A 20760-nucleotide genomic window follows, 5' to 3' on the forward strand; every position below is an offset into this window, starting at 1 on the left:
CCTCCCTCCCCGTTTCATTTCTACCACATCATTCTCTCTCTCATCCTCATCCTCCGCCTCATCCTCCTCCTCCTCCTCCTCCTCCTCCTCCTTCATCTTCACCTTTCCGTTCCCGTCGATGTCGATGGCCTCAAGCATACTGCAAGCACCAGTCAATCCTCCTCCTCTTGGCTCTCTCCTCCTCCCTTCTCTCCCCCCTTCCTCTACCTGTCGATCAGCTGCTCCGAGGGCTCTTTCCCTGCAGCAGCCTGTCAAGGAGGGGAGGAGAACGAGGACAAGGACAAGGACCAGGACCTAGGAGGATGAGGAAAAATGGAGGAGGAGAGGGTTACCGAGCTTTCGGGTGACCGCCATGGTAATCTCCTCTCTATCAAGGTAGCCGCTTCCATCGGCATCCAGGTCTTCGAAGTTCCCAAGCCCCAGCCAGATCTCCTGCGATCCGTCGTCAACCTCTCCTCCTGCTCTCTTTCTCCCTCCCCTTCTCTCCTTCTGCTCTTCCTCTCTCCTCTCTCCTCTCTCCTCTCTCCTCTCTCTCGCTCTCTCGCTCTCTTACCGACGCCTTATGCTCGAGAACAAGTTTGAACGCGAGAGAGAAGACGTTCTCATCTGCTCGCAAGGTCAACCTCTAACCCTCCTTCTCCTCCTTCCTCCTCTTCCTCCCTTTGCCCTTCTGCTCCCTCCAGTCCTCCTCTCCCTCACTACCAGGAAGTAGCAGTGGGTTCTCCTTGGCCCACGCAACGAGCGGCTTGATGTCGCAGAAACCTGTAGCCTTTATGAGCTCCTCACCCTCCTTCCTTCTCTCCTACCCCTCTACCTCAACGTTATCATCGACCTACTCCTCCTCCTACTACTACTACTACTACTCTACTACACGTTGTATTCCTCATCCTCATCCTCATCCTACTTCTATCTTTATGTCTTTTTCTCCTCTTGCCTGCCAGGAGGTTGCGAGGAAGCGCGACGTTGAAAGTGTCTTCGTCCCGAACTCTCTTGCCTGCGATAAGCATCAGAAACAAGACGAGGGGAGCCATCGAGGTAAGTGAAGACGAAGTGAAACAGCAGGTAGCAGGTAGCAGGTAGCAGGTAGCAGGTAGCAGGTAGCAGGTAGCAGGTAGCAGGCAGGAGGTAGCAGGCAGGAGGGGTCAGGATACCATGGACATGGGTTAGGTTGTTTTCATCGTCTATCGTCATGGAGGGATCGCATTGGAGAAAGCCTCTCTTTTCCATGTGCACAGGCTGAAAGTTTTGTTCAAATCCCATCCCTGAAATTTTCAAATCTCTCTCATATATACTCACCCCCTCCCTCGAAAACTTGACAGCTTCCTTAATGACCTGTATACAAGTCATCCACCTACTCCCTTCTCCCCACTCTCTCTCACTTCTCTCCCCCTTTCTGCTTCACTCGATTATTGCTCTTTCCTTCTTCCCCACTTTCACTCTGTCCCGATTACATCCCTTCTCCTAATTTTTGCAACCCCCCCTCCCTCCTTGATCCTGCCTCCTTCCGCAAGTAACCTCTCCTCCCTTCCTCTCTTCCCTTCCTCTCCTCCCTTCCTCTCCTCCCTTCCGCTCCTCCCTTCCTCTCCTCTCCTCCCCTCTCCTTCACCTTCCCAGGCATCTCCACCACCACCATCTTGGTCGGAAACGGCAGCTCAGCCTGTAGCTCCCTGCTCCTCCGTCATTCTCCCCGCAGACGACGCTTCCTCTCGTACATGTAAGTGATCTTCCCGCTCGGGTAATCCCTGCTCCCTCCTATCGTGGCCCCGTTGATCATGGCGCAGTCAGCTCCGAGCTCGACCCGGCAGGCCCTGCAGGACCTTGAGGAGAGGACGGGGGGCAGGGGCCTAGAACTCACTCGCATATCAGAGATCCTACGGTCGTCTGCATCAGCCTCGTCCCCTTGGAGGAGAGGGGAGAGAAGATTGAATCTCGGCCTACCACACAGACGCTCTCGTTCTGCAGCACGCTGCCAAGAGGTGAGGACAAGGGGAAGAGAGGGAGCGGAAACCTTAGGACGTGGAGATGCTTGTCAAGCACGTCAGCCATCTCCTTATCATGCTCCATGTTGGTGATATCCTGTATCCTCGTGTCCTTGTAGATCACTACTTGCCCCTGCGACTCGTCCTTCTCGATCCAAAGGTCGCAGATGGCGACGTTCTCGCAGTTGCAACCGGCCTTGACGATCGTGCACTCGTTCACATCTCTCACAATCACTTCGTGCTCGTGACCCCCGAGGATCACGGGGAAACCAAACTCCTCGCTCGCGAGCTTCACATCCGAAGAAAGGCTCTGATGCGTCAACGGGACTACCAGGTCTACCTTCTCCTTCCGCAACTCCTCTGCTATCTTCCTCGCGCACGGCAAGATCTCTTCGATCGTGTGCCCCTTGAACGTCGAGTCTCTGAACGCTCCTGGCTCCTGCAGCACGAGGCCCAACAGCCCGAGCTTGACGCCTCCCGCCGTCGTCACCACGTCGAATCTCTTGGTGAGGTCGGGAAACAAGGAGGGCATGTTGGAGTTCAGCCAGACCCCTCGGAACTCTCCGACGCGCTTCGAGAGCTCCTTGAGGTTCAGGTCGGCCTCATGGTTCCCGAAGCAGACGTGAGTCACCTGCAGCCGCTGGGGATCACGGGGAGGCTGCGGCAGGTAGCCATGAAGAGACTTACACCGAGATGGTTGAGACAGTCCACCATGGCGCGACCCTTGTCGAGCGGCGAGAGAGCATTGGGCGAGACGAAGTCTCCGTTCAACACCTGCAGCAAGACAAGTGAGACGACGAGACCGACGACCTCGCGCCTACTGTAAGAGTGAGATGCGGCCCGGCACGGAGTTGCTTGAGGAGCCTTGCGAGCGCCGGAAAATGTCGAAACTTTGGGTTTGAGGAGAGCAAATCATCAGCAATATGGCTGACATGTCGAGTTGATACCTCGTATACATCGTTGAAGCTGACGATCCGTATGAGCTCCCTTCCTCCCTTCATGTCGAACTGAACTCCCCTGTTGGACTGTTGTGCTCAGGATCTTCTCCTCCCAGTCTTCCTACTCGCGACTCACAAAGAAGCTCTTCCTCTCCCTCTTCCTCTCGCTGCTCTCCCTCTCTCCTGCTTCTCTCCTTCGCTCTTCCGCTCCCTTCTCCTACACCCCTTCCCCCGTCTCCCTTACCGTCTCCTTCCCCACAAACCAAAAAAGATTTTTTATCTTTTCTTTTTAGCTTTTACGGGGGCCGAAAAAAATGCTGGGGAGACCCTGCGCTCGGATGAGGTAAGTGAGAGGCGGGGGGATGGGGAGGAAGAGAGCATGTCGGGTGTTGGAGATGTCAGACTCCAAGGATGCAGTAAGATGGTTGGAGGCGGACATGGCAGAAGGGAGGTTGAGATACAGTGAGTGACGAGGGACTGCTCTTTGGTGTTTGTGCCTGATGAGTGTGCTACGTGCGTGTTGTTTTGTTGCTACTCTGCAGGACATCTTGTGATTTTTGGCATTTCAAATGCATCTGTGCTGTTATTTGCTTTACAAAAGCATTATTCGTCTGTCACAGAGTAGACACTGCCTGCAACATTCCAACTGTGACCACAAGAATATTCGTTTCAAACCTGTCCTCCACAAACATGACCTTCGATCCTTTCTTATTCTAATCATGCTGTGTACACGCAGGCCTGCGTTTGTATCCTTGGTCATTCCATTCCGCTCCATCATCTTACACCAAATGTCATCATCAGCGTCGTCGAGCTCGACTTCAGATGGGTGAGGTTTGTGTTTGTGTTAAGCAGATTCATAACACATGGCTTCCAGGAATCAGCTGGTGCAAGAAGTGTTCTGGGAGAAGATGTGGACAAAGGATGGTATTCTACAGCCGGGCCAGGCGTTCGACATGGGACGTTGCAGTCCTGTCTTGACAAACTTGTTGAAACAAAGGGAGCAGACTTGCAAATCCAAGGACATGCACGTATGGAAGTGTTCTCATGCTAACTCGTATGAATACGTACAACAGGCGTTGGTTCCTGGATGTGGACGAGGATACGACGTCTTTGAGTTTGCTCGATTCGGTTACACGGCCCTGGGTATCGACTTGTCGACGACCGCGGTGCATGAAGCGACCAAGTCTGAGAGGATGTGAGGAAAGGGTTTTGCTCTGATTCCAAACAGGTTGAAAGATGAGATCTCTGCAAAGGAAAAGCTGCCGGGCGACGCAAGCTTCTCCCTGCAGAACTTCTACGAGCTCCAGGTCGAGTTGAGACTCTACAACTTCCAACCTGAAAGCGCCTTGTGAAGCCGCCGAAAGAAGGTTTTGACATCATATGGGATTACACGTTTCTTTGCGCCATGCCGCCGGAATTCAGAGAGAAATGGGCAAAGAACATGAGACGACTCATCGCACCAGACGGCGAGCTTGTCACCTTGATCTATCCTCTAGGTGTTTCCTCCCCGCGTTTTTTCAGTAGGGCTGATAGGGGAGCAGGGGATTACGAGGGAGGGCCTCCCTACGCCATGTCGCGCGAGCTGGTCAGCAGCCTCCTCGAACCTCAGGCACTCTCCTCGAAGCTGAGAAAAGACGATGACGTGGTGCAGGGGTTCGAGTCGACTTACATGGAGCCGGTGACCGGAGGTCTGAGCCACCCGAGCAGGGAAGGAAAGGAGGTCTGTTCAGTGTGACAGAGTTCTGTTCGTCTAAGCGCTTGCTTCAAGGTTCTTGCTAGATGGAAGGTCAAGAACTGAGAATCAGAGCAAGAGTCTGCAACGTCAGCCTTCTGTCGACCATGACATCAATCATTGCGAGCAACATTGAATGACATTTCACAACCAGCTGAAACATCAATTTTCAACCGCTTGTGTCTCACCTGCTTCACCTCCACTCTAGATGCCCTCTTTGCACATTGCTCATGTCTCTTTTCTTCGTATCTCTTCTTGTCCTCGACGTCTTGATTCCGATTCGACCGAGACTGAGTGTTGATCTTGATAACAAAAGGACGAGGTAGAGCGACACGGCTCACAAGTAGGAGGACAGAGGCAATGCAGTTATCCGAACGGATCGAGAAGGTGGAAAAGAGAGATGACAGTGGTGATGGTGGAGTAGCGACGGTGAGGAGGAGGAGGAGGAGGAGGAGGAGGAGCAGCAGCAGCAGCAGCAGCAGCAGCAGCAGCAAGAGCAGCAGATGTCTCTGCCAGAGAGGTCTGTTGGCCCTTGAAGAATCGCAGGATAGTATCCTGTGGAAATTTATAGCAACCCCCTTTTTACATGGATATATTCATCCTTGGGTAAATTTTTTTTGGTCGCGATTTTGTACCTGTGGCCCTGACTAAAAGTTTTTACAGCATATTTGATATCTAATTTTACCTCATAAAACCATTTTGTGAAGCCATATCAGGATTTTATAAACAGTTTTAAGGTATTCTCTAAAACTACCGTTTGTAGGCCCCATCCCACCCCCACCCATTACTCATCTGTTGGTTTACTGGATATGAAGGGGGTGGGGTGGGGGGCCAGAAAGACGGAGACTGAGCGAAGACGCAGCGTCATGGAGGAGATGCTGTAGGAGGAGGAGGAGACAGATGAGGAGGACGAAGACGACGTCAAGATGAGAAGGAACGTGTGCAGATACAAGACGAGATGATGAGTAGTGCAGCAGAAGCATCCTCAGAGGTGGAAGAGACAGCACAAGGGCTAGAAGAGAATAGGATGATGAGGACTGGAATGGGCGGAACATTAGATGTAGATTGAGCAACAGTAGCTCATGGTAGGTGAGATAAAGTTTCCAATAGATGATGATTATGCTTCACCCTCGTAAAGATGCATAAAATGCAGGGTCAAACGCTGATGCAATCACGGGAGTGAAAGTGTTCTGAGGTGAAGCAAAGTGTGAATCTAAAAAGCGAGGAGATTGAAACATCAAGTTTCCTCGCCAACTCAGCAATGAAATAGACATAGAGCAAGAAACTCCACTAGCTGAGCTCAGAGTGGCAGGGACATTTCAATTTCATTGGACGAATGTTGAAAGCATTCAGCTGAATTGAGTTGCAGATCTGAAATCTTAAGAGGGCCTTGAAACGCGTGTCACCTAGATTGAAACTCTCAATGCCACAACGATGAAGACGCCAAGTCGATGAAGTAAGTCAGAAACTTGTCGGTTGTGAGGGCATCATGCAAAATCAAAACATGTCTCTGGACCAGTGGGGGAGTGAGCAGAGCAAAAGCTTCAAGCCCAATGAACAGATGCTGATCGGTCATGGGCAGATTGCTGGGCAACAGTTTGTGACTAACGGACAGACGAATCGTTCAGAGGTCGCTCACGATTCGCTTGTGAATGAACTCATGAATGAAGTCGAAGCCAAGCGCAATGAGCTCGAGCACATGACCATATCTGTGGTGCAGTGGAAGCAGAGCTTCAAAGATAAGTTGCAGCAAGAGAAGAACGAGATACAGCGAGACGCGGCGAGAGCGGAGGCCGTCCACATGTTCGATAAGACGATGCTGCAAGAGAAGATGTCTCAACGGATCCTCCATGTCTACCACCATCTCTGTACTGCCGTCGCCTTTCAGAAACTGAGAGAAAATCGCAAGCAGTCGCTGTGGTTGCAACGGGTGAAGGAGCTGAAGCACAATAACGAGAACCTCAAGGAGGAGCTCGAGATCGCCTCCTCCAACTCCCTCAACCTCTCCACGGACTTCTCTCAGAACGAGCTGGTGCAGCGAATCAACTCCTCCCTCTCTTGCTTGATCAGCATCGCCGAGGGCAACGACAACGAGCAGGAGGGAGGATGGGTCCTGTCCGATGTTGTCAGCGTCGGCAACGCGCTGGTGGCGGAGAAGCTTCGGAGTCTCCTGATGGTGATCAGAAAGTTGCGGGAGGATGAAGCTGCGCTGCAGCAGCAGGTCGAAAGTCTTTCGCGCGGTCACCCTGCCATCGCCTACCTCCAGGTGCCCCATGGAGTTTGAGGACAGAAGAGGCGAACTGACATGGTTGTTGTTAGGAGCGAGTGTCGGACCTGGAAAAGGAAGTGCTGTCTAAGAAGAATACCATCAGCTCTCTCAACCTGCGATTAGACACTGAACAAGAACTGCACAGAGAGATTCTGAGGACCAACTACGGTCACGAGGTAGCGATTTTCCAGAGCTCAAGGCAAGTCTGACCTGCTGCAGACCAAGTCTCTGGCCGAGAAGGTGCTGAAGTTGGAGGAGGAGAACATCACGCTGAGGAAGAAGCTACGGGAGTTTGAAGATTCCTTCGAGTACTACAACACCGTGGAGTCGGCAAAGATACCAGAGAATGCAAAGAACGAAAGAGATGGTCAAGATATGAAAGCTGGTGCATCTGCTGGATGTATGTAGTATCTTGCTCACTTTGGGATCCAGGGAACATGGACAAGAGGCTCAAGGTCTTGGAGGAGGAGTTGAGGATAAGGATAGTCGAATCTTCGAAGTACAAAGCAGAGCTTGATGACATGAAGAAAGCAAGAGCATCGAGAGATACGGCGAGTGTGGATGGTGTCGAGTTGAGGGAGCTCAAGCAACAGAAGGCTGCAGCCGAGAAACGCGCAGAGGAGGCTGGTGAGGCTGAGATGAGTGTTGTTTCAACGGGTTGTGACCCGTAGGATCGCAGAGGCGAATCTCAAGACTGAGCAGCAGAACATGTGGAGGTTGAAACAAGACTTCAAACAGCTCGAGGCCAGACTCTCCGAGACTGGCACACACAGGGCCGAGAACCACTCGAGCGCGAACTCACCGAAGCTTTACTCTCGAGACTCTCAGAACAGCAACTTCTCAGCTTACTCCTCTCCAGCTAGCTTCGAGCTGCAGAGAATGCAGAGAGAGCTGAAGATCATGTCGGAGCTGAAGGAAGCAGCGTTGCAATCGCTGGACAGCTTGAGATCAGAGATGGTGGATGGGATAACCAGCATCGACTTCTCCAACCTCCGTATCGAGAGCGAGATAGGAAGCGGCAGCTTTGCAAGAGTGAGCTTCGCAAGAGTCTCCGGTGTTGGCTTGTCTGACCTGTTGGCTCGCAGGTCTTCAGAGGCGAATGGACGAGACCCTGCGCCATCAAGAAGCTCAGAGTTCTCTCCAATCGGAGACAACTTCATGACTTCTACAGAGAAGCTCAAATCTTGCAGTGAGCGCTTGACGTGCGCCGTCAGTCCCGTGCTGAAAAGATTGCAGGATGTCCAACCATTCAGGGATTGTCAAACTCATGGGAATCTGCATGAACATTCCGGATTTGTATCTAGTGACAGAGTTGGTTGTCGGTGGATCGTTGGAGGACTTGCTACACGTCGAGAAGCGAAGGCTGTCTGGGACTGAAATCCTGAGCATCAGCATGCAGATCTCTGACGCCATGCAATTCCTGCACATGGCGAACATAGTCCATCGAGACCTGAAGCCGAGCAACTGCCTGGTAGGACCTTGTTCTTGTTGCTCCTCCCACTCACTCACTCCCAGATCGACCATCATGGGGTTGTCAAACTTTGTGACTTTGGTCTTGCGCGGGTGCTGGGGCGGGAGATGTCGCGCAACAGCGAGTCTCGACGAGCAGGCACCCCCGTGTACCTCGCGCCGGAGGCTCTGGCAGGTGCCCCCACCACCAACAAGGTCGACATATACAGGTGAAGCAGCAGCCCCAGCAGAGGCTCAAGAGCTCGTCTGACCCTCCTTCTCAGCTTCGCCATCATCTGCTGGGAGATGCACACGGGCGAGCAAGCGTGGTTTGCGCTCGACTACACCCACATGGCCACCATCGTGCTCAGAGACCATGGAAGGCCCATCATCCCTCCCGACATGTCGCGCGAGTGGAAGGAGCTTATCGGGGTGTGCTGGGCTCAGGACCCGGGGGATCGACCCTCCTTCACCGCCATCATCGTGTCGCTGACGGAGATGGGTAAGAGTCTCCTGCTGCCGATGCCGAGTGACTTGACCTCGAAGGCGCTCCGAAACCGATCCGGCATGGTAAGAACACGCCGTTCAAGAACGTCGAGCTTGTTTGAGCAGTTTGTACAATTTCATTCTTCTCTTAAAAAGTTGTGAATGAGGGAGAGGCCGCAGTGCGATCGAGCTCTTCCACGTTGCGATAACGTCGAGCAACAAACAGATTAAACAAATTATTCAGCCTTCATCAGGCGATTCATTCCAAAAACAATCGCCGCCTCTCTTCGAAGGGTATTCTACATCTTCGCCGCACGCGGTGGGCCAAACTTAGGCTGGACATCCTTGTTGACGAGGTTACCCGCAGGAGGGCTGCCGTCCAAGGCAGCGATAACTGCTCCTGCGATCTCAGCGCCCACTCTGTTCTGAGCCTCGATGGTGCTGGCTCCGATGTGTGGGGAGGCCTGGAACCTGTCCGACTCGAAGAGAGGGCTCTTGCCGCAAGGCTCCACCTCAAACACATCCAAGGCCAGCGAGTTGAGCTTGCCGCTCTTGAGAGCAGCTGCAGCTGCCTCTTCGTCGATGATGCCTCCGCGTCCGCAGTTGACGATGTGGTTTCCACACTTGGTACCATCCGGTGCCACTCCAGGCATCAACCCAATCATCTCAGTGTTAACCATGTGCCTGGTCTGCGGGGAGAGGAACGCGTGGATGGTAATGTGGGTGCAAGCTCTGAAGACATCCTGCACTGTAGCATGCCTGGTGGCGTTGAAGTTCGCCAAGACGCTGTCAGGGAGGAAGGGATCGTACACATGGATGTTCATCCCAAGAGCCAAAGCGACACGGCCAAGGGCCTGACCAATCCTGCCAAATCCGATGAAGCCCAGATTCTTGCCGGCGAGCTCGTGTCCCACAAGTTCATTCTTCAACCACTTGCCGTCTCTCAAAGTACGATCGGCCCGAGTGATCTGTCGAGCCTGGGCAAGAAGATGTCCAAGCGCTAGTTCTACCACCGAGTTGGTTGCACTGAGCGGGGAGTTCACCACCATGACACCAGCTGCCGAGGCTGCCTTCAGGTCGACGTTGTCCACACCAACTCCAGCACGAGCGATCAATCGAAGCTTGCTTCCTGCTTTCTCGGCAGTTGCCTTGATAATTGCAGCAGTCAACTTGGTTGCAGAACGAATGATGATTGCATCCCACTCCGCGAGGGCTCCCGCAGCGAGCTCCTCCTTGCTCAACTTCTTCTTCACGACCTCGTGGCCGGCAGAAGACAAGGCCTTGACAGCACCGTCAGCTAGACCATCGGTGATGATGATTCTCATCTTCTTGACATCTCCATTCTTGATCTTGGTATGTGCATAGTCAACCCATTGCATGAGAGCGTTGACATCCGCAGTCTCCACAGTGGGTCCACACCAGATGCGCAAGCCGGCAGGGGCGTCACGATAAGCCCCAATGTCATAGGCAACCTTGTTCCTCTCCAGCAGGGAAAGCATGGTCTTAACCTGATCCTTGCTCAGGTCGTTGATCACTAAGCACACGCTGGTGTTGGACACGGTGGCAGGGTCCTTAGCCAAAAATTGAATCCAAGGGTTCTTCTCAACAAAGGATTTCACAACATTGAAATTTCTCATAGAACGCTGGATCAATCCATCCAATCCACCACATCCCTTGGCCCATTTCAAAGCATCAAGGTAATCTTCAAAGCAAGCCATGGATGGAGTGTTGATGACGTCTCCCTCAAAGATAGCCTTGTCCAACTTCCCACCCTTGGTCAAGCGGAAAATCTTTGGAAGAGGCCATGCGGGCTTGTAGGATTCCAAACGCTGCACCGTTCGTGGAGAGATGACAAGCATGCCATGTGCACCTTCTCCACCAAGGCACTTCTGCCAGGAGTAGGTCAACACATCAATCTTGCTCCAGGGGATATCCATCGCGAAGGCTGCAGATGTCGCATCGCAGATAGAAAGTCCTCCACGATTATCGGGAATCCAATCACCATTTGGGACCTTCACACCACTGGTGGTTCCGTTCCAAGTGAAGACAACATCGTCATTCCAATCGATGCTCTTGAGGTCGGGAAGTTCTCCGAATGGTGCCTTGAGATTGCGCAGCTTGGGGAGTTTCAGTTGCTTCTCAGCATCGGTAAACCATCCAGAGCCAAATGACTCCCAATGGCATACAGTGACACCCCTCGGGCCCAACAATTGCCACATCATCATCTCTACAGCACCAGTATCCGATGCTGGAACCATGGCTACGAGGTAATCCTTGGGAATCTTCAGGATTTCTTTTGTCAGGCGCATGCTCTCCTTGATCTTGTTCTTTCCGATCGCTGCGCGATGGGATCTTCCGAAAGGAGCATCAGCATATGCAACTCCGGGATTGAACCCAGGGCGCTTGGCACAAGGCCCAGACGAGAAGTTGGGACACGCCGGTTTGGGAGGGGGAGCAGACATCTCCAAGAAACTGAAAAGAAACATGTCAGAACAAAACAAGAGCGCAAGGTCATGTTAGTTTGCAGATATGATGGCTGTGAACATTTGCAGTTCATATGATTTGATTCGCAATAGGAAAGATGCGCAGCGGGTTGGAGAGCCACGAAGAGGGCGGATGTCAGGAAGAGATGCGGGTCATCAGAACTCCATGAAAGGTCAAACCGAGCCACACTAAACATCATACATCATAAAAGTAAGTGCCATCGAGAAGTCAATGTGAGAAGAAGACGAAGTCATGAAGACTTTAAAGATGAGTGAGCGTAGAGGGCCGCTTGAGGCACAACAAGGTTATGAGGGTTCGGAAAGAGGGAAGAAACCAGACAGCTGAGGAACAACAAGTAATATAGGGTGCCGTGGAGATCTCCAATAAATCGGAGCAATAAGATAAAGAAGGGGAGCAGAACGGATAGAACAAGTTCTTGTTTCTACGAAGCCGTACCAACAAAGCAATGACAGACAAAAACGGAGCACTGTAGAGAAGAAATCGGATTCAGAGAATGGGGATGGATAGAAGGATACAGATAAATTAAGGAATGTGTTGCTAAAAATGATACGATGACGATAACCAAGTGATAAAGCAGAACGTGGGGAGCAGACGAAGATGAAGCGGAACGGTGTGTCAGGCATGCGGTACGAGAACATTTCGTTTCGCTCCAGACGAGGAGAGGATCTAGCCTGCATGGAAGCAGGTAGAGAGGCATAAGGAGGACTGCGAGCAAGGCAGGGATGAGCGTGTGGGCGTAAGATAAAGCAGAAGCAGCGGCATAAATGCTTGCATGCAGCCATGGGCGCAGGGGTCTTGTTTGGGAAGCGGCTCGTGAGGAAGTAGAGGGGGTGGGGGGGTGGGGGTATAAAGGGAGATGTGAAGAACGGGGGTGGGGATGACGATGGGTTTCTACGACTGGGTAGGGTGGTCAATAGTTCATCCAGGGTGGGGTATGTGCAGACGCAAACAGGGGGTAGTCAACGTGAAAGAGAAGCCATCGCATCGTAGAGTGTGCAAGTACCGCTAAATCTGAAGGGATGTCACTATAGTAATGACGTTGGTACATCCGCCTGAATGTGGTGCGGAGTATCCCATGGGGGGTCATCTTTTGATGGGGGTGAGGGTGGGGTAACTTTGTACACTCTGTCCATGTTTGGGGTACTGCATAACGGCGTAAGCGAAGGGGTAAGGTGGGGTGGAGTGGTGGGCTTTGAGGAGACCCGGGGGGGCGGATCTGGTGGGATGGATAGAGGCATTTGAACTAAGGTCAATTATTTGTGTCTAAAATTTGAAAATAAGTCGACATATATTCAAATACGTGCCATAATCGGGAAGTGAAGTTGAGTGATACTTTCCAAAACGGCCTCCCACTTATTTTAGTCAAAGTAAGGCTTGAATTTCGTCGATTCAAAAATAAGTAGATGCAGTTGACCCCTATTGGAAAATATGTCCAACCTATTGAGGTTCATCAATCACATGTACCCTCCCACCCGAGAGAATAGAATTTCACGACGAATGGTAGGGTACTTTGACGTACCCTACCCTTGTCGAGAAGACTTTGTAAACAATTTTTGACCACCCCTTCCTTTTATGTATGTGGGGATACCACCCCTATACACCCTCTTGACATTATGGACCCATGAATTTTCATTGTTCTGGTTGTTTCACAAGAAATACCCCTTTCAAAGACTAGCATGATTGGGAACATAATGGGGTCATGTCTGATGGGTAGGTACCCCCACCCCAAAATATGTCGGTGTAAACCGCCTCCTTCTTAAAAAGAGAAAAAAAAATCTAACGAGGCGCAGATGGGGCTCATAACCGATGGGATCGGACGCTGACGTCCCGGAGTCCCACTGGGCCACTGCCGGCCCGGCGGCCACGGTCCGGGACCGTTCACCGTTCGCTCCGAGCCGGGCCCGGACTCCTCAGGCTCGCCCCGCCGGGCTAGCCTTGCAGGAATGCCGCCGCGGCCGCATTACACTCGGCACGGTCTTGGGCAACTCGACCTTAGTTGTAACAAGACACCTTGTCACGGGCCGGCCCCGGGGAACTTCCGAGTTCGGAACTCCGGCGGAACTTGTGATTGATCCCATGATCGCCTGACCATGCCAGGCGGATTGACCAGGGGGGGGCGGGGTGGGGGGGGGGGGAGGGGGGGGGGGGCTGCCGCAGTGCCGCACGGTGCGGCACTCAGCTGAGCCGCGTGACCGCGGCCCCGGCGGCGGCGGCCGTGCGGCCGGCAGTGCCGGGCCGTGGCCCACCGTGCGGCCCGCCGGGAGGCTTCGGAAGTTCAGTGGAGACTCGATAGAAGGGGGTACCGCAACGTCGGTAGGCATGTAAAGGGTGGTGGGGTGGTGCAAGGGGTGTAATTTGCTTGATTCAATAAAATATGTGGATTTGGGAATAGAATATGGAGCGACTTCTATGTGAGGAGAGAGTTTTTTGTGCGAAAGTGTTTTCAATTTATAGTTTACTGCTGAAGATCCTTTGAGAAGTTGTTGGGGTTATTGTGACGCGGCGAGACCCTACGAACCTCTTGAAAGATGGCGGTGGAGGCGACTAGGGCGAGGAGGGAGGGAGGAGGAAGGGGATGCGAGGAGGAGAACGGAGCAAGATTCATCGAGTCACTGACAACAGCACAGAGAGACAGATAGGCAAACGGATGTAGCAACGTGCTGACAGCAACAAGACGAGCAAGAGGATGGGAATGGGTCATAGAGGGACACGGGGGGACGCGGGGGGCTGGCGATGAATGTGTCACATGGTTAAGAGTTGTTGACAAGAGACAATGGGTGCATATTGTATCCATGATGTCATGACAAGCACTCACAGCATGCTGAGGTTCGAAAGTATGCGAACATCGATTGGGTACAAAATGAGGAACCGTCGGTAGTGGCAGTTGAAGAAATGAGGCAGAAATGAAGGTAGAAATTGAGTACACTCAGGAGTATAGCTGCTGAGAATGTCACAAAGCAATTCCACCTCGCGTATTTCAGGGTATCTGTGATAACAATTGGATGATAAAGAAAGAAACTCCATTGATTCTGAAAATGCTTATAACGTTTGCGCGGCAGACATGTCAAAACTGGTTATCATCTGCCTGGCCGCAGCACTGCTGGTATCTCATCTTGTCCTCCAGAAGCGAGTCTTGACTCAATTGACAGGCATGCGGCGCTCATGCTTTGAACACGGAAGGCTTGGTCATGAACCTGAGAGGAGGGAAAGCGGAGGGGGTGAAATCGATGCCGTCCGTGGTCACTTGGATGCCAGCCAAGGGAGGCAAGCAGGGAGACGATGTCGAGCGCATGAGGGGAGGAGGAAAGCTTCGCCTTGAGCGAACGTTTGCCATCATCAAGCCAGATGCCGTTGCAGCTGGCAAGGCGCAGGAGATGAAGGACATCATTACTGCCTCGGGCTTCAAGATCGTCAAGGAGAAGAGGACAAGGCTGTCTGAGAAGCAGGTCCGAGCCTCCGCTGACTTCCCTCCTTCCAGTCTCCCTCCCTCTCCTTGACACGCTCACATGACTACAGGCCAAGGAGTTCTACGAGGAGCACAAGGAGAGGCCGTTTTACTCATCCTTGGTTCAGTTCATGACTGGCGGAGATTGCATCATCTTGGTGTTGCAGAAGGAGAATGCGATCAAGGGATGGAGAGAGCTGATGGGCCCAACCAACTCCTTGAAGGTGCTGCAGCAAGATCCTCGTCTTCCCTCACCTGCCTGCCTACCTCCCTCGTTCCTCCCTTCGAGCCCGTCTCTCCTGCCCTCCCTCCCTCACGTTTCTTAAAGGCAAAGACTGAGGCCAAGGATTCCTTGAGGGCCAAGTTCGGCACTGATGGCAGCAAGAACGCATGCCATGGAAGGTCTGCGATCCTGCAAGCGGGTGCCTCGTCCTAACGGACCTGCAGTGACTCTCCCAAGAGTGCCCGACGGGAGATCCGCCTCATGTTCGGCATCCTCGAGTGGATCCAGGTACTCGTCTCGTGCAGCATTATCTCATCGCTGAGCGGCCCGCCAGGTCGTCATCCCCTTCATGAAGTTCTTCTGGTGAGGGAGGAGCTACCTTTGGGCTGGTCCCCGTCAATCTTTGGACGCCTCGTCCGTTGGCTCGAAGTCGACCTGCAGGTCAGGTCACCGTGAGCTCCGAATGAAAGACGGCGTTTCTCCCTCCCCTTACCTTGCGAAAGCCGCTGTACAAGCCGAACAGCCCTGATTGTCCTTGACTCCCGCCCTTCCTCATGCAGTCGTGTGGGACGGACTTGGCGCTGACCTTGGCTGCGACCTGAGGTTCAGACCGCAAGCATGAGACCAGAGACGCGCTCACCTTGCCCCCTCGATTCCTTCACCGGCAGCTCTGACACGCCCTTGTGCTTGGCTAAGCTGACCATCTCCGCCAGCTTCTTCTGCTTCAGCGCGTGCATCACCCTCCCGTGAAACATTCTTTCTTCCTGCTCCTCCACTTCCGACTGCGAGTCAGAGGTCCTGGGAATGGAGGCGATGCGCGTGAGCCCCCTGCTCCTCCCGTCTCCTAGCGGGTGCTCCCTGTGCGTCGCAGAGCACCCACAGCCTTCGGTGCTATCGAGGATGCTGTGCTGGTGCGGCAGGTTGCAGACTTTGCGGCAACTGGGGTAGCGGCAGGGGTTGAGGCAGAGAGCTTGCTCACACATGTGAACTTCAGTCCCGTCCTCGTGCTGCAGATGATGATCTCCGCGCTTCGGACCGCACGCGCACAATTTCCTGCATCCCTGCTTCTCACATCGCTCAGCGCACTTGTCGCTTCGCCTGCATAAATTTGTGAGTTGCGAACCAGATCGAGGTGGTGGGATGGCCAGACTCACTCCTCCTCTCTCCCTCGGGTCGCCACCGGCTTGTCGTGCTTACCGCAGCAGTCATGCGGGCCTGGCAACGGTCGTCACAGTCACCAGCGTGGGTTTCCCGCTCTCACCAGCGTGCGTTGTGCAACCAGGAGGGATCATGACGGAGCAAGACTTCTTCCTCCTCGCCTTCGTCCTGCCTTCAAACATCTCCCACACACAGGGCTCCTCCTTCTCGCACAGGGCTCCGCACTGGTGCTGATTCTCGCACAAGTGCCGAGGGGTCTCGTGGAAGTGGTTTGACGACGCGCAGAAGGAGGAGCAGAGGTTGTAGGCCGAGAACATGCAGGGGTGGCGGCAGCCGTCGCTCTCGTCGCAGACGCAGGCATGCGGGAGCGAGCGATCTCGCACGCACGTCAGCATGCAGCCGAAGGCTGTGCAGACCCCCGTGCACTCGTGGAACATGTTGCACTTGTGCAGGCTGCTGATCGGTGAGGCGGGCTCGGAGGGCTCGCCGGGCTGGTGGGCATGGAAGTGATCCTCGTTATCGCACTGACGCGCACAGAACGGGACGCTGCCCTCGCGGTCAGACCCCAGCAGCCTCCCAGCAGCCGCGCGTTCACTGACCTGCAGATCTCCGAGCACCCGAGGGTGTCGGCGTTGAGGCACTTGTGAACGTCGTGCTCCTTCTCTCTCGAGAGCGAGCACGTTAGCTTGCATCCTGGGGCGCTGCACTGCTCGAGGCAGGGATGAGGCTGCCCGCACAGATGGACGCAGTCCTCCTCCTCGCTATGGAAGTGATTCGAGGAGGCGCAGATCAGCTTGCAGTCCTGCAGGCGCAACAATCGTCAGCTCCTTTACAGCACAGACCCCCGCCGACCTTGACGCTGCAGATGCTCATGCAGCCTCTCACGCTCGCTTGCTCGCAGTGGTGCTCGTGTTCGAACTCACGGTCACCGATACAGGTTGAGTCGCAGCCGGGTGAGCGGCAGCTGGCCTGGCAGGGATGCTTGTTGCCGCAGTGGTGAACCGCGTCCTCCTCCAGGTCGTGATGGTGGTTGGAGCTCGAGCACTTTTCCACACACCCCTGCACGAAACAAGGTTTGGTGCACCCCTCCTTCGACCCGCAGTAGTGCAGCTCGTGCGTCGGCTCTCCTCGCTCGGTCACGTGGATGCAAGGCTCACCGCAGATGCAGAGGAACTTACACGGGTGAGGCTTTCCGCAAGTATGAATGACCGTCGAGTCTTTGAGGCCATGGAAGTGATCCATGATGCAGCAGCGCCTCTTGCAGGAGCTCACGCTGCATGTCTCGCTGCAGCGGTTGTCCCCGCACGAGTGCACCATCTTGCTCCTGTGCATGAACCTGTTGCAGCGCTTCTGGCATCCCATCGCCCCGCATGCAGCTCCGCAACGTCTCAGCGTCTGTTCTGGCCGAACTCTTCGCTGAGGGGTCCAGAAGCCGACATGGTAGCGACACTCGAGGGACCACTTGGCGAGGAGGTGGGAGAGGTTCACGTAGTCCTTGGTCAGGATCTCACTCGTCTTGTCGTGCGCGTGCAACTTCATCTCGCTGTCTGCCGCTAGGTAGAACTCACCGCACAGCGTGCATCGCTTCACGACGCTCCTCGCCGGGTAAGACAAGGACGTCAGCGTCTTCTTGGTCAGGAGGCCGATGCATTTGAGCTTGTCTTGTATGCCGTACTGAAGTCCGATCACAATCTCTCGCTCTGGCGCCATGATCCTCATCCGCTGCAGGTCAGACTGACGAGGAATCTCATGTCAGGCACTGAAAGCACGCCTGCCTCTGACCTCACCTCCTTCTCCCCCTTCATTTGTCGGAACGTTTGTTGGTCGTTCTTCTTTCTCCACTCCTCAAAGAAGACGTACTCGCGGTCGTGGCTGGTGATGATCGACAGGGACGTGAAGGTGCTGTCGTCATGCATGCCTGCCACCCCCACCAGACTCTCATCCGCCTCGAAGATGAACGTCTCCTCTCGGATGGCTCTCAGATAGTCCGTCTCGGGGATGTGCCCGTGCTTGCCCTGCGTGAACCTCAGGAGGCACATGTGAGGTCAGGTGATGGTACCAGTCGACGATCTCCCTCTACGATCTCCCCGTCCACCACCATCTCGTAACGGAGCTGCACTCCTAGAATACAAGGCAGCAGAGGCTGCCCGATGACGGTCATCGACACTACCCGACAGCACTCGATCTGCTTCTCCGAGCGCTGCCACTCCACATTGGCATACAAGTACTCGCAATCCACGTCCGGCCCGTCCAGCTCGCTCCACTTGGGTTTTCCTACGGTGCAGTGGACGTACTTCTTCTCGTCCACGCGGGGATCGAACAAGTGTAGGGGAGAGTGCTGCTTCTCAACGCGACATCCCCACTTCCACCCCGCGTTGGCGCGTAAGTCCGGTGCTGAGTGATACAGCGAGTTCTCGAACCCGACGGCTCCGCAGCAACTCCACCAGACTCCTCCAGCCTTGGAGCGGAAGACCGAGCCCGGATGAAAGTTGCAGGTTGCCGGCGCTGATTTCAGGTCGAGGGTGTCGTAGAGGACTCCGCACTTGGAGCACAAGAACTTGGAGGTGGAGTGCTCGCTGACCTTGCAACCGGGAGCTTCGATCTTGGTGCTTCTGCAACATGACCAGATCCCAGTGTGGATGTCGGACTGAATGAGCTTGACCATCTCTTCTGACGAGACCTGCTGGTTCCTGACATCTTCCACGTCCTGTATTCCAAGTTTCTTGAAGGAATGTCGTATCGGGTAGATCCTGTCGGCGGACGTCAGCATCCTTTTCAACCTCGCCTCTTCTCGCTTCAGCGCCTCCTCGCTCCGTGAGCTCGGACGAGACGGAGCTTTGAGAGGAAGGACAGCGTCGGTCTCGTACTGGAAGCTGAGGTCGTCAAACCCTGATGGAGGATTCGACGGTGCTGCTTGATGGCCCGACAGATCAGGACTGGCTCCCTGGAGTAGCTCATCAGAGAACCATAGCACCAGGAGCACAGCAGCACACCTTGCTCACTGACTCCCTCGAGGACTTCCGGAGAGCTAGAGAGGCTGTCCTCGGACGATCAGACCGACTGCCGCAAGCATGAAGTCAGCACAAGTCGGACTCAGAGCAAGGACACGTTGGTGAGGGACTGAGGGTCAGCAAGGAGAGCCATCACCTTCTTGTCTGCTGGTCGATGTTGGTGGTCCTGAAGAGGTCGAGCTCCTCCTGCAGGCTCAGTTGACTCTTGCTCCCCCTCCTCCTCCCATGCCGCAGCATCATCGCCTGAATGGACCTAATGTCCGAAATCCAGGGAGGTTCTTTCACTCGAACTAATACCCCGCTGAACTAAACCTGAGGCCATGGGTCTTAGATGCAGGGAGGAACGACATGGGGGCGGGAGAGTCGAGGACGATGAAGGCAGGCAGGCAGACAGGCAGGCAGAGGCAGAAGCAACGAAGAGTGAGGAGAGAACAGATCGGGGTTGATGGTTGAGCTTTTATTCTCACCTGCTCATCGCATTGCTTCAGGTGACGCCTCTCCCATCTCTCGTACAAGACCAGCCAACGAAGAGTAGCAGATGTCATCACTCGCCTTGTTCTTGGTATTTCATGTCTGAATTTGGTTCTGGTGACTCTGCGAATAGATTCTATTCCCTTCTCTAGCAGCAGGATGGATGCTTCCTGCTCCGACGGAAGCAGGCAGGATGTATGAGATCAGGGCGAGGGCCATCAGTAGGCGATGCAGGAACTCCCTCCTCGCTCGCGGCACAATCCGAAACAGAGCAACGGCGCTACGCAGCACCCAAGGGGATAAGGAGCCCGCCGACCTCTACGAGGGGCTTCGCGAGAGGATCGTCAGCAAGTATCTCGACGAATTCCCGGCTTACTCTGCAGAGAACGATGCAGAACTTTTGAAGTGAGCGCTCGTGTCTCTTTGACAATTTGCCTCCTTCCCCTTCTCTCACGCTCGTTCGCTAGTACTCGTGCACTGGAAGCGATCAAGAGGGCTGAAGAGAGCTTCTCTCAAAATCTCTGTATTGCTGTGCCTTGTCGTGGTGTGATATGATATCCATGACACTGCAAACAGCTGAAGACAGCGATGATGTGAGCTCGGAGTCGAGCTCAGACGAAAGAACATTTGCATTCTTCACGAACCCAAAGACGCAGCAGGCAGCGGCGGAGTAAGTTGCTCGAGTGCTGAAGAGACACTCAAGTTTCCTTACCATGTGCCGCCAGCTACGTGTGGGACAGGGAGATCAAGCGACTGGTCAGCAAAGAGAAGTCAGCTGACGACAAAGGTATGCTCTCATTCGGATGCTAACACGAGCAGATCGACCGCTGACCCCTTGCTCAAGGGAAGCTCGTCATGACATTAGCCAACATCTTCATTTTTACTCCGATTGCATGGGGTTTCATTTCTCAAGTGAGCTACCTGCCTCGGGATGCTGGATTGTTATGAGGATGTAGGTGCCGACCCGCGAGATCAACGAGGTCTACCAGTACGTGAAAGGGGTACGGACGTGTACAACATGCATCTAAATCCTGACTGGTGCATGATCAGATACTCACGGAATTCTTCAATCAAAATCAGTTCTAGAAGGCTAA

The 20760-nt window shown here is 54.0% G+C and overlaps 9 protein-coding genes across 9 annotated transcripts; 4 read left to right on the forward strand and 5 right to left on the reverse strand.

Moving 5' to 3' along the window:
• Nucleotides 1–14: 14 nt before the first annotated feature.
• Nucleotides 15–2980, reverse strand: GUITHDRAFT_133256 (hypothetical protein; the record flags this gene model as incomplete). The annotated part of the gene is made up of 15 exons (XM_005839750.1): nucleotides 15–20; nucleotides 103–139; nucleotides 208–238; nucleotides 333–432; nucleotides 554–606; nucleotides 631–762; nucleotides 905–994; nucleotides 1152–1236; nucleotides 1297–1332; nucleotides 1607–1667; nucleotides 1713–1808; nucleotides 1856–1966; nucleotides 2009–2610; nucleotides 2667–2753; nucleotides 2927–2980. 15 exons carry the CDS (start codon nucleotides 2978–2980, stop codon nucleotides 15–17), a joined length of 1581 nt encoding a protein of 526 aa, XP_005839807.1.
• A 959-nt stretch (nucleotides 2981–3939) lies between these two features.
• GUITHDRAFT_64740 (hypothetical protein) lies at nucleotides 3940–4652 on the forward strand (the record flags this gene model as incomplete). Its single annotated transcript, XM_005839751.1, has 4 exons — nucleotides 3940–4100; nucleotides 4146–4224; nucleotides 4272–4413; nucleotides 4459–4652. The coding sequence occupies 4 exons, from the start codon at nucleotides 3940–3942 to the stop codon at nucleotides 4650–4652; spliced, it is 576 nt and encodes a 191-aa protein (XP_005839808.1).
• A 1413-nt stretch (nucleotides 4653–6065) lies between these two features.
• Nucleotides 6066–6274, reverse strand: GUITHDRAFT_150450 (hypothetical protein). The gene has a single exon (XM_005839752.1). It carries the CDS (start codon nucleotides 6223–6225, stop codon nucleotides 6070–6072), a length of 156 nt encoding a protein of 51 aa, XP_005839809.1. The 5' UTR covers nucleotides 6226–6274; the 3' UTR covers nucleotides 6066–6069.
• Nucleotides 6275–8093: 1819 nt separating this feature from the next.
• GUITHDRAFT_92096 (hypothetical protein) lies at nucleotides 8094–9007 on the forward strand. Its single transcript, XM_005839753.1, has 5 exons — nucleotides 8094–8107; nucleotides 8155–8389; nucleotides 8434–8597; nucleotides 8652–8869; nucleotides 8914–9007. The coding sequence occupies exons 2-5, from the start codon at nucleotides 8156–8158 to the stop codon at nucleotides 8973–8975; spliced, it is 678 nt and encodes a 225-aa protein (XP_005839810.1). The 5' UTR covers nucleotides 8094–8107; nucleotide 8155; the 3' UTR covers nucleotides 8976–9007.
• Nucleotides 9008–9245: 238 nt separating this feature from the next.
• On the reverse strand, nucleotides 9246–10040 carry GUITHDRAFT_52948 (hypothetical protein; the record flags this gene model as incomplete). The annotated part of the gene is made up of 1 exon (XM_005839754.1): nucleotides 9246–10040. A coding segment is annotated over one exon (795 nt), but the record flags the coding sequence as incomplete, so codon positions are not given.
• Nucleotides 10041–10214: 174 nt separating this feature from the next.
• Nucleotides 10215–11325, reverse strand: GUITHDRAFT_150452 (hypothetical protein; the record flags this gene model as incomplete). The annotated part of the gene is made up of 1 exon (XM_005839755.1): nucleotides 10215–11325. A coding segment is annotated over exon 1 (1097 nt), but the record flags the coding sequence as incomplete, so codon positions are not given.
• Nucleotides 11326–14583: 3258 nt separating this feature from the next.
• Nucleotides 14584–15510, forward strand: GUITHDRAFT_92107 (hypothetical protein; the record flags this gene model as incomplete). Its single annotated transcript, XM_005839756.1, has 5 exons — nucleotides 14584–14804; nucleotides 14875–15027; nucleotides 15132–15205; nucleotides 15251–15314; nucleotides 15361–15510. Coding segments are annotated over 5 exons (545 nt in total), but the record flags the coding sequence as incomplete, so codon positions are not given.
• A 360-nt stretch (nucleotides 15511–15870) lies between these two features.
• On the reverse strand, nucleotides 15871–19545 carry GUITHDRAFT_133261 (hypothetical protein; the record flags this gene model as incomplete). The annotated part of the gene is made up of 11 exons (XM_005839757.1): nucleotides 15871–15965; nucleotides 16006–16124; nucleotides 16181–16241; nucleotides 16288–16730; nucleotides 16784–16986; nucleotides 17037–17918; nucleotides 17972–18199; nucleotides 18244–19128; nucleotides 19178–19244; nucleotides 19332–19448; nucleotides 19508–19545. 11 exons carry the CDS (start codon nucleotides 19543–19545, stop codon nucleotides 15871–15873), a joined length of 3138 nt encoding a protein of 1045 aa, XP_005839814.1.
• A 314-nt stretch (nucleotides 19546–19859) lies between these two features.
• GUITHDRAFT_101286 (hypothetical protein) lies at nucleotides 19860–20752 on the forward strand (the record flags this gene model as incomplete). The annotated part of the gene is made up of 7 exons (XM_005839758.1): nucleotides 19860–20071; nucleotides 20134–20189; nucleotides 20243–20336; nucleotides 20392–20453; nucleotides 20511–20578; nucleotides 20623–20667; nucleotides 20717–20752. The coding sequence occupies 7 exons, from the start codon at nucleotides 19860–19862 to the stop codon at nucleotides 20750–20752; spliced, it is 573 nt and encodes a 190-aa protein (XP_005839815.1).
• Between the last annotated feature and the right edge of the window lie 8 nt (nucleotides 20753–20760).

This window comes from Guillardia theta (genome assembly GCF_000315625.1).
Source record: "Guillardia theta CCMP2712 unplaced genomic scaffold GUITHscaffold_7, whole genome shotgun sequence".
In the NCBI taxonomy this organism is placed as follows: Eukaryota; class Cryptophyceae; order Pyrenomonadales; family Geminigeraceae; genus Guillardia; species Guillardia theta.